Source organism: Grampus griseus (genome assembly GCF_964374135.1).
Source record: "Grampus griseus genome assembly, chromosome: 2".
NCBI lineage: Eukaryota > Metazoa > Chordata > Mammalia > Artiodactyla > Delphinidae > Grampus > Grampus griseus.
Window position 1 is genome coordinate 110933986 of NC_139018.1, and position 12137 is coordinate 110946122.

The following is a 12137-nucleotide window of genomic DNA, read 5'->3' on the forward strand; positions in this document are numbered from 1 at the left end:
TCATTTAGTTCTGCCAGGCCTAAAGGGCAAGGCTGACAAAATCTGGGCTTTGAGGAAACAAAGCATTCTCCAGGCCAGGGAAGGTAGGGGAAGGGCTCATATTTCTTTGGTTAACCCGCTATATTGCATATAAAGCTCTTTATACACTTGTTTTTCTCACTATTTTATTTTTCTTAATTGTTTTGTAATCTGCAAATAACTTCTAGATGATTGGCTTGAGATGGATATTATCCCAGGGAGTGGTGGTAAATTAGGGAAGGCAGCTTAGCTTTTGTGGTATTTGGGATGAGGTGAGGGGATAAAATAGTTGTGCAAATAGAGAGTAAATGGTAACCTTACATGTGTCTTTCATCCTGACACCTCTCTGTCAGTGGTGGTAAAGTCAGGATTCTTCTGTTAATAGCTGTATGATCTTGTCTTCCCTTTGGATTTCATTTTCCTCAACTTTAAAATAGGAGAATTGGTGCGGGTATTTCCTGTTGGTAGTCTCTTAGTAGTTGGGGAGAAAGGAGAAATAAGTTTGGGAACGCAGAGTTAAAGTTAAATAGATTTCTTTACTTCAGCCTTATGCATTATGGCATGTGGATTGAATTCCTGGACTTTTTTGCCGCGTGGCTTGTGGGATCTTAGTTCCCCGATGAGGGATCGAGCCCAGGCCCTTGGCAGTGAAAGCACAGAGTCCGAACCATTGGGCTGCAATTCCTGGACTTTTTAGCCTGGCTTTGCCAATAGAGTGTCAATAATATGTTTCCAGTGTCATCCTTTTCCTAATGGTTTAGTGGAAAGATCATGCATGGACTTTAGAATTATACATAACTGGGTTTGAATCCTCATTGATACTTAGTAGCTATGTGGCCTTAGGTAAGTTGTTTAACCTTTCCTAACTAGTTTCTTCACATGTAAAGCAGGAAGGGTAACACCTTGTGGAGTTGTAAAGATTTAATGAAAACCCATATGAAAATATCAAATGTATCTGGTATATAATAGGTCAAAAAAGGTATAGTTTAAGCCCTATAAATCCAAATCCCAAAGTCAGTATAGAATGTAACATAATGTTATTTGTATCCTGCCTACATCTGGTGCTTGAGGTGGACTGTTTATATGTTTCACATATACTTATATGATTTTCCCCTAAGAAAACAAATGTTCTTGAGGGCTCATTACCTTTTGCCGTCCACACAGCACTCAGTACTCTCCTGGAGACTTAGTAAGTGCTTGATAAATACCTGAAAATTTCACTATAACAATGGAATAAGGTGAGATGTGGTTCTACCTGATGTATACTTATTTTACATCTTTCATAACCCTAGGTAGAAGTTAGTGAATTTATGAATATTAATTTTAAATTTCTTTGGTTATATCAAATGATTAGATTTTAAGTTTGAAATAACTGGAATTGACTGTAAATGAACTGGCCTTTGTAAACAAAGCATAAGGATAAAGTGTTATAATAAAGTATCGTTTAATGTTGTAACATATTATTGGAATACTAATGTTTTACATTTTGTTTTGTCTCTAAGCAAATGGTTATGAGCCTTAGAGTTTCTGAACTCCAAGTACTGTTGGGCTACGCTGGGAGAAACAAGCACGGACGCAAACACGAACTTCTCACAAAAGCCCTGCATTTGCTAAAGGCTGGCTGCAGTCCTGCTGTACAAATGAAAATTAAAGAACTCTATAGGCGGAGGTTCCCCCAGAAAATCATGACGCCTGCGGACTTGTCCATCTCCAGCGTACATTCAAGTCCTATGCCAGCAACTTTGTCTCCATCTACCATTCCACAACTCACTTATGATGGTCACCCTGCATCATCACCGTTACTCCCTGTTTCTCTTCTGGGACCTAAACATGAACTGGAACTCCCACATCTTACATCAGCTCTTCACCCAGTCCATCCGGATATAAAACTTCAAAAATTACCATTTTATGATTTACTGGATGAACTGATAAAACCCACCAGTCTAGGTAAGATTATTCTGTAATGATTATTTGGTTGCTTTTGGAGGATACATTTTCATTTTTGAGTTTGAATTTGACCCAGATTATTATTCATAATAAAATTTATATTTGGTGGTAGGATCCAGATGGTAAAAAGGATCTTTCAATTTTAGACAAATCAAATATATAAAAGTTGTCTTTTAGACAGAAAAAAAGCATATTCAAGTCTTCCGTGATGGTTGCTGACACAGAAAATGTTAAAAACTTTCCAAGAATATAAACGTTTTTAAAGTGTAATATTTTAGATTGTTGATTACTATTTTATAATAACCCTTACAAAATTAAAATTAAAACCCAGTAATTAAAATCAGTCTCTGAATTCAGTTTTTAATTTTCAAGGGTTGATGACATCTAAAACAAATGACTATTTTTGATTATTTAAATGAGTAAATGGTTTAAATTTTTATAAAAGGAGAGTTGAGCTTTGATGTGTAGTATTTTAATTCCAGTTGACTTTTTCAAGTGGATATGTGTACCTTGCAGGTGCACACATGATTATATAATACTAATAAACACTTGAAATTTCACGTACTATGTTTTCCCATCATTTGATAAGTGCCTAGCCTATTAATAGAATTCGATGTATTAATCAACTTGAAATTTTAATTGCTATAATGCTACCTTACTTTATTTAAGGTAGAAGAAAATTGACCCTGTTGGGATCTCTGCTACCTTTGGTATAATATATTTAAAATATCAGACTTCCAGATGCTGGTTTGTTGTTATAAATCAGTGGTTGCCAACTACGGCTGGCAAGGGAAATCCAGCCTGCAGCCTGTTTTGGTGGATCTGAGCTAAGATTTTTTTTTTTTTTTAATATTCCTAAAGAGTTGTAAAATAAAACAAAAACAGAGAGAAGAATATGCAACAGAGACCATGTATGTCTGCAAAACCTAAAATATTTACTGTCTGGCTTTTACAGAAAAAGTTTGCCAACCCCTGTTACAAATCAGTAAACATTTCAGTTTGGGGGATTGGTGAGTGTTGAATTTTGAGAACATTTACAGAAATTCTTTGAACTGGGAAATGTTTGTTTTAAATTATTTTTAGCAGAATAACTGAATAAATTAAGATTATAGGAGTCATTTTCAAACAACATGAATTTTTTCACATGACTTTATTTTTTAAATAGCCATTAATAAGAAAACTTAACACTTGCTGAGAACCTACTGTAAGCTTTTAAAACTTATACATGCTCATTATAAAAAACGAAAGTGCCAGAGTCCCTTCTTGTTAGCAGTTCAGTATATATGCATATATAAGCAAGTTATGTTTCTTGTTTTTAAGAAGGAATTATATTGTATCAATACATAGTGTTCTGTGACTTGCCCCTACCCCTCTTTTGCCTTACTAATATAGACATTTCTTCTTGTCTGTCTTTCCCATTTTTAATTGAAGGCTATATATACACACACGTATATATAGTGTCTATGTGTACATGTGTGAGCATGTGTGTGTATATATATATGAGCTCATTTCTTATTAAAGACTGTGTATTATTTTATGTTCTAAATAAGTCCCCTATTAAAAGACGTATTTTCTAGTTTTTGGCTGCCAAACACATGCTATAGTGAACATCATCTGAAATTTGAAAGGAAAAAAATGTTGGTGGCTTTTATTTGATTTGATTCCCAGCTCTCAAATTTTCTTTGGGTCTTAGTAATTAACATATCTTCTTGTTTTCAGTTTCACTAATATAAATTTCAAGTACCAGTGTGAATAGGTGATGTTTACATACGTATCTAAATTTTGATATGAAAAGTAGAAATGCAAACTGGACATACATTCTGGTTATATTGGATAATATTTTAAATATTAATAAAAATTGAGCATTTAAAATTATTTTTATTTTACTGAGGTACTTTGCTTAAATATATATGTTATGTGTTCATTTCTAATTGTCTACACTGTCTTTTTATGCCTTTGCAGTTTAACTTAATATATCATAATTTATATCTTATTGTTTTAATACTTCAGGGTACTTTATCCTTATGAACTTTTTAGTGTGTAATAATAGTGGGCAAACATCTGGGTTTTCCCTAAAAAGATACGAGAGGCAGGTAGTTCATAAGAAATTGTGTTGTTAAAGCTGCAGATAGTTTTTGCTATCTTTCTATAGTATTTTCTCCCTACTGACTGTTTTTAAAGAATAGTCAGTAAATTTTAAATAATTTTTCTGTCTTTACTCTTCATCTGAAAATTTATAGAATGCTTCAATGGGGTATTTTTGTGTAGTAGTTTAAGAGCAATGTCATAAAAGTTTTGCCCATTCTTGATAACCATTAAGTAAACCCTTGCATTTACAAAATTGATGGGTTGAAGTACTAAAATATTTCCCGTAAGATTTATTTAATTGGACTTTCTTTGTATTGTCAAGCCTCATTATTTGCACATGCTAGTGGATGAATGCCTGCTATCTCAGTAAATTCAAAATCACTACTCACAACAGTTTCACAGCCATTTATAGACATGCACAGAGCTGCAAAGAATTTGAGTTGGCTCATGTGTGCTTTCCCACCTGTGGTTGAACTAGGTGGTTCTTGCTTTCATGTTTTCTGCTGTCATATTGTAAACAAATGTCTGCTTTGCACTCTACTTAATGCCACATTTTTTGCATTTCTGTGCTTTTTGTTGGTGATTGCATTGTTTAAAATGGCCCCCAAGCATAGTGCTTAAGTTTTATCTAGTGTTCCTGTATGCACAAAGGCTGTGATGTGCATTATGGAGAAAATACATGTATTAGATCAGTTTTGTTCAGGCTTGAGTTACAGTGCTGTTGGCAATGAGCTTAGTGTGAATGAATCATCAATATATATCAAATAAGGTGTCTTTAAACAGAAGCACACATAAAACAAGGTTAGGTATTGATCAGTTGATGAAAATGTTGTGCTCAGAGGCTTGCAGGAACCTAACCCTGTATTTCTCCTAGGAGCAATGGTTCAGTATTCACTAACTCATTGTTTGTGGCAACTTTATAGAACACCAGTTTTCATGAATAAATCCATTGTTTGTGATATAAACACAAAATTAATAGGTGGTATGGAACTGCTTGGTGGTATGTAAATAGATTTCTAATTTCTCATTGTTATCATAGAACTAAAATAAAAGCAAATATTTTGGTTATGCATAAAAAGATCACCAGAAAGTAATTTGTGGAAGTTTATTGATTCAGTAACTATTCAGGGGATGGAAATACTCAGAGAATTTGAAAAAAGATTCTGAGTAATCTGCAAGAGTTGAGGATGAACATATTTTAAGGCCCTGTTAAGTAAAAAAAAAAAAAAATTGAAAAAAGGAATCTATAAGATTTTTAACATTGTTAAAAGACTATCTCTGTACTTCGTTAAATGAAATGACTACTGCATCATGGAATTCAGTTTTCTAAGGGATTACTTTCGCCAGTAGATTATTTGTTTTAAGTTTAGGAAAACAATATTCTCTGAAAAATTAAATGGTTTTCAGCATTCTCTTTCTTAGTATACATATTGAATACATTTAAAATCATTACAAGCTCTTAAGAGTTTAATTTGGACCTGTACTTAGCTAGTTCATCACACTTAATCACTTGAGTCCAGAATGTGGTGGTTAAATTCAATTTTTCATTTTCTCCCCTTCCATTTTATCTGTAAGCAGTAGATTTAAACAGAGTTTAAGGTGTTCTAGTGTAAGCTGAATGTTTGTATGCGTGGTTAATGTTTCTAACTAAAATCAAAACAATAGTTTTGGTATTCCCCTGTTTTATTAGATAATTCTTATCCATTTTTATAATCATCTTGTTATTATTTCTTTAACAATAAGTAATTTTAAGGTCTTTATTCATTTTGGAACACACATTAAAGGGAATTCTTTTCATTAATTGGGAGATGAAGTAAAGGTGGTTGTAAAGTAAAATGCTTGATTTACTGTGTATTTTTGTCTGTCAGTATTAAAATCCTGTTTGTTCTATGAGTCCCATTTCAAATGCTTTTAAAAACCTTTTCCATTAATCTTTCTAAGATGCCCCCCTTATATCTGTCTGTTCTTCCCCCATCCAAATCAATTTCACTTTCCTGCATGCTCTTAATAACATTTTGTTGTTGTTAGTTCCTCAAAATCAGCTCTGCTGCGTTCATCTGTATATTCCCATAGTATACAGAGCTATGAACCTCTTATGTGGTAACCACAGTAAACAATTATTAGCTCTCCAATTTATTTAAATACAATAAAGTCTGTTTTAATGTTTTTTTGCAAAGTATTTGGATGCTACATACTGAAGAATCTGAAACACTGTGACATTTTATTGGTCATGGATGTCATTCTTCAGTTTGTCATGAAACAAGTCACTTATATTTTTTGTCTTTCTCTTTCTTTTAAGTCTTTTTTAAAATTAACTTTTATTGGAGTATAGTTGATTTAAAATGTTGTGTTTCTGCTGTACAGCAAAGTGAATCAGTTATACATATATCCGCTCTTTTTTAGATCCTTTTCCCATATAGGTCATTACAGAGTATTGAGTAGAGTTCCCTGTGCTATACAGTAGGTTCTTATCTATTTTATATATAGTAATGTATATATGTCAATCCCAGTCTCGCGATTTATCCCTCCCTCCCTCTTTTTTTACGTCTTGGAAGATGGTTTCTATTTAAGTTTTAATGTTTGTCAAACAATCTTTTCCGTTAAACACCACCAATATCTCTTCTCTGGGTTACATATTTGATTTTCCTGAGTTCTGTTACAAGTAGTTATAATTTAATTTGATGTAGGACGGTGTATTGGTATTTCCTAGGGATGTCCAACATCCTAGGTGTATAGGGTTTATATTTTCAGTATTTTAGAAAGCTAGGTCAGTCTGTTTCCTTTTTAAAGTAGAACATTTGTATATAGAAAATTATAATTATTTTAGGCTTGGGAAGATGTATGAATAATTTATAGAAAAGGTTTGAATTAATATATATGTTTTATATATATGCACTTGGTTTTTTGCCTCAGGAAACAAGGCAGCAGATGCTTCAGCACTCCTAAATAGTTAAAACGATCCATCTTGTTTTGTGCAGTGTGGGTAAGGTTTCTGCTACATCTTAATAACATTGGTTACCAGTGTTTTCTGCCAAGGGCTCGACTGGCATTGGATTAGATTTCACAGTTTCCTTCTCTTCTCATTTTTTATAATTGAGTTTGCCTTCCTCCACATGCCTAATAGCCAGTGCCTAAAGATCAGGTGATGCAAATTCAAGGACACAGACTCTGATAAGTATTGGGAAGGGCATTCAGAGGTTTTATGATTTACTCTACTCTGCTTTTAGAAGATTTGCCTTCTAACAATTCAACACAAGCTGTGCTCTTCTGTACTTGAATTTTAGGAAATCAAAAGCACTATTTTTTTCTGTAGGCAGGTTTCTTCCCTAGGAACTTTTCTTCCTAATTTGGCAGCACTGGTTTCTTTTCTTTTCTTTTCTTTTTTAAGAGATGTAGAAATAATTTATTTATTTATTTTAAACTTTGGCTAATTTATTGCTTGTGCATTTTAATTACATTTGTTGTTGTATACAACAGTATGAGCATAAACTAGTGTCCATTAAGTATTATAAATTGCTATTTTATTTATCTTTATTTTTAAAATTTTTATTGAAATATAGTTGATTTACAGTGTTGTGTTAGTTTCAGGTACATAGTAAAGTGATTTAGTTATACACACATATATATAAATATATATTCTTTTTTTACATTCTCTTCAATTATATGTTATTACAAGATACTGAGTATAGTTCCCTGCGCTATACGGTATGTCCTTGTTAGTTATCTATTTTATGTATAGTAGTGTGTATATTTTAATCCCAGACTCCTAATTTATCCCTCTCCCCTCCTCCCCTTGGCAACCATTAGTTTGTTTTCTATGTTTGAGAGTCCATTTCTGTTTTGTAGATAAGTTCATTTGTATCCTTTTTTTTAGATTCCTCATGTAAGTGATATCATATGATATTTGTCTTCCTCTGTCTGGCTTACTTCACTTAGTGTGATAATCTCTAGGTCCATCCATGTTGTTGCAAATGGCATTATTTCATTCTCTTTTATGGCTGAGTAATACTCCATTGTGTATATTTACCACATCTTCTTTATCCATTCATCTCTTGATGGACAGTTAGGTTGCTAGCCATTTTTGGCTATTGTAAACAGTGCTGCAATGAATATTGGGGTGCATTTATCTTTTTGAATTATGGTTTTCTCCAGATATATGCCCAGGAGTGGGATTGCTGGATAATATGGTAGCTCTATTATTAGTTTTTTAAGGACCCTCCTTGCTGTTCTCCATAGCGGCTATATCAATTTACATTCCCACCAACAGTGAAGGAAGCTTCCTTTTTCTCCACACTCTCTCCAGCATTTATTATTTGTAGATTTTTTGATGATGGCCATTCTAACCAATGTGAGGTGATACCTCATTGTAGTTTTGATTTGCATTTCTCTAATAATTAGTGATATTGAGCATCTTTTCATGTGCCTCCTGGCCATCTGTTTGTCTTTTTTGGAGAAATGTCTTTTTAGGTCTTCTGCCCATTTTTTGATTGGGTTGTTTGGTTTTTTTTTTTGCTGTTGAGCTGTATGAGCTGTTTGTATATTTCGGAGATTAATCCCTTGTCAGTCGCATCGTTTGCAAATATTTTCTCCCATTCTGTAGATTGCCTTTTTAAAATTATTTTATTTTTGGCTGCGTTGAGTCTTCATTGCTGCACGTGGGGCCTCTCTAGTTGCGGTGAGCAGGGGCTGCCCTTTGTTGTGGTGCACAGGCTTCTCAGTGGGATGGCTTCTCTTGTTGCGGAGCACAGGCTCCAGGTGCACAGGCTTCAGTAGTTGTGGCTCACGGGTTCTAGAGTGCAGGCTCAGTAGTTGTGACGCATGGGCTTTGTTGCTCCGTGGCAACAAAGGTGGGATCCCCCCGGACTAGGGCTCGAACCCGTGTCCCCTGCATTGGCAGGCGGATTCTCAACCACTGCACCACCAGGGAAGCCTGTCTTTTTGTTTTGTTTATGGTTTCCTTTGCTGTGCAAAAGCTGGTAAGTTTCATTAGGTCCCATTTGTTTATTTTTATTTTTATTTCCATTACTCTAGGAGACGGATCCAAAAAGATATTGCTGTAATTTATGTCAGAGAGTGTTCTGCCTATGTTTTCCTCTAGGAGTTTTATAGTATCAGGTCTTACATTTAGGTCTTTAATCCATTTTGAGTTTATTTTTGTGTATGGTGTTAGAGAATATTGTAATTTCATTCTTTTACATGTAGCTGTCCAGTGTTTCCAGTACCACTTATTGAAGAGACTGTCTTTTCTGCATTGTATATTCTTGCCTCCTTTGTTGTGGATTAATTGACTGTGTGTGTGGATTTATTTCTGGACTTTCTGTTCTGTTCCATTGATCTGTATTACTGTTTTTGTGCCAGTACCATACTGTTTTGATTACTGCAGCTTTGTAGTATAGTGTGACGTCAGGGAGCCTGATCCAGCTTCGTTTTTATTTCTCAGGATGGCTTTTGCTATTCGGGGTCTTTTGTGTTTCCATACAAATTATAAAATTTTTTGTTCTAGTTATGTGAAAAATGCAATTGGTAATTTGATAGGAATTGCATTGAATCTGTAGATTGCATTGGGTAGTAATAGTCATTTTGACAGTATTGGTTCTTCCAGTCCAAGAACATGGTATATCTTTCCATTTGTGTCATTTTCGATGTCTTTCATCAACATCTTATATAGTTTTCGGAGTACAGGTCTTTTGCCTCCATAGGTAGGTTTATTACTAGGTATTTTATTCTTTTGATGCAATGGTAAATGGGATTGTTTCCTTAATTTCTCTTTCTGACCTTTCGTTGTTAGTGTATAGAAATGCAACAGATTTCTGTGTATTGATTTTGTAGCCTGCAGCTTCACCAGATTCATTGATGAGCTCTAGTAGTTTTCTGGTAGCATCTTTAGGATTTTCTATGTATAGTATCATGTCATCTGCAAACAATGACAGTTTTACTACTTCTTTTCCACTTTGAATTCTTTTTATTTCTTTTTTTTCTTTGATTGCTGGGCTAGGACTTCCAAAATTATGTTGAATAAAAGTGGTGAGAGTGAACATCCTTGTCTTGTTCCTGATCTTAGAGGAAATGTTTTCAGCTTTTCCCCATTGAGTATGATGTTAGCTGTGGGTTTGTCATATATGGCTTTTAGTATGTTGAGGTATGTTCCCTCTATGCCCAATTTCTGGAGTGTGTTTATCATAAATGGATGTTGAATTTTATCAAAAGGTTTTTCTGCGTCTATTGAGATGATCATATGGTTTTTATTCTTCAGTTTGTTAATGTGGTGTATCACACTGATTGATTTGCAGATATTGAAAAATCCTTGCATCCCTGGGATAAATGCCACTTGATCATGGTGTATAATCCTTTTAATGTATTGCTGGATTCGGTTTGCTAGTATTTGGTTGAGGCTCTTTCCATCTGTGTCCGTCAGTGATACTGGCCTGTAATTTTATTTTTTTGTGGTATCTTTGTCTGATTTTGGTATCAGGGTGATGGTGGCCTCATAGAATGAATTTGGAAGTGCTCCTTCCTCTGCAATTTTTTTTTGGAGAGCAGCACTGATTTCTGACTTTCAAAACAAAATCTAAAATTTACTTCTAAATCTACATCCCGTTGTAGATAATCTGTCTTTTTATCTGGTGAATTTAATTTAATATTTTTATTATCGTTTGTATAAGTGGCACAGAAGCCTGAAGCCATCTATTGTGTTTTTAATAAATGAATCTTTGTGTTCTTGATTGTTATCTTGGGAACTAGAATGATGGACTTTGTTGTTGTTGGGAAGGAATCTTGATGATCAGAATCAGTAAAGAATCCTTGTGTATAATTGTAAATATGACATTAAAAATTTTAATTGTGAGATTAATGAGCCAGCCATTTAGGTTCAGAAGCAAGCATGTAGTTTTACAGAGAAATCCAACATATGAGACTTTATTGGGATGAAATTTAAAGATCAAACATGTAGTATATATAGTGCTTGAAATGTAACATTTCAGAATTTGCCAATGAATCCTACACCACTTTGGTCCAGTCTTCCCAGCACAAGTTGAGTTACCATACAAGCTGCAGACCAGCCAGCTGGAGGACTTGGTTGTGGTAATGGTGGTACAGGTAGGATGGTACAACAAAGGGAGAACCCATTTTTGGCATTCTGTTTCTTTGCTTTTTTTTTATAAATAAATTTATTTATTTATTTTTGGCTGTGTTGGGTCTTCGTTTCTGTGCGAGGGCTTTCTGTAGTTGCGGCGAGCGGGTGCCACTCTTCATCGCGGTGCCCGGGCCTCTCTTGTTGCGGAGCACAGGCTCCAGACGCGCAGGCTCAGTAGTTGTGGCTCACGGGCCTGGTTGCTCCACGGCATGTGGGATCTTCCCAGACCAGGGCTCGAACCCGTGTCCCTTGCACTGGCAGGCAGATTCTCAACCACTGCACCACCAGGGAAGCCCCTTCTTTGCTTTTTTTAAAACAGAAGTTTTGTTGTTAGATATCTGGGTGATTGGAAGGTAATTTTAAGCCATTCCCTTTTTTCTCTCTCTTTTTTTTTTTTGTGGCTGCCTTGTGGCATATGGGATCTTAGTTTCCTGACCAGGGATCGAACCCATGCTCCCTGCAGTAGAATTGCAGAGTCGTAACCACTGGACCGCCATTCCCTTTCTTGAGCCTTACTATTTCAGTATTGACAGTGCTTGCAGATGACCCCAATGGTTTTGAGTGGCAATTAGTCATTCTAGTTTTTTGGCACTACTCTTGCTAAACTTATTAACACTAAAATGTAAATAAGCCTTAGATATGCCAAAGATGGGGATTTTGCAGTTTAAAAGAAGCTGGATGTTGAATGTATTATTAGAATTAAATCACTTTAAGGTAGGTAAAAATAAAAAGGCTGAATTATTTTAACAAAACAAATTCAATTTATCACCTCTATACGTTCTCTGCAGTTTTTAGAATTCTGTTTCGTTGTTTATTTTGGTGCTGTAGTTTTGAAAATTTTATTTCTGCTCTTAAATTTTATTAATTTAAAAATTATTTTATTACATAAGATATGAATTAGAGGGGAAAATCACTTATCTATAAGTACTCGTGGCATTTTGTGTTTCTTTTC

At 34.6% G+C, this 12137-nt stretch overlaps 1 protein-coding gene across 2 annotated transcripts in view; it reads left to right on the forward strand.

The window, feature by feature from the left end:
* Positions 1-12137, forward strand: part of PIAS1 (protein inhibitor of activated STAT 1) — a 121529-nt gene that overhangs the window by 24996 nt on the left and 84396 nt on the right. For both annotated transcript variants that reach the window (XM_082649229.1, XM_082649230.1), the window contains exon 2: positions 1521-1965. In XM_082649229.1, the coding sequence (XP_082505355.1) occupies positions 1521-1965 (445 nt within the window). The remainder of the gene's footprint in view (positions 1-1520; positions 1966-12137) is intronic.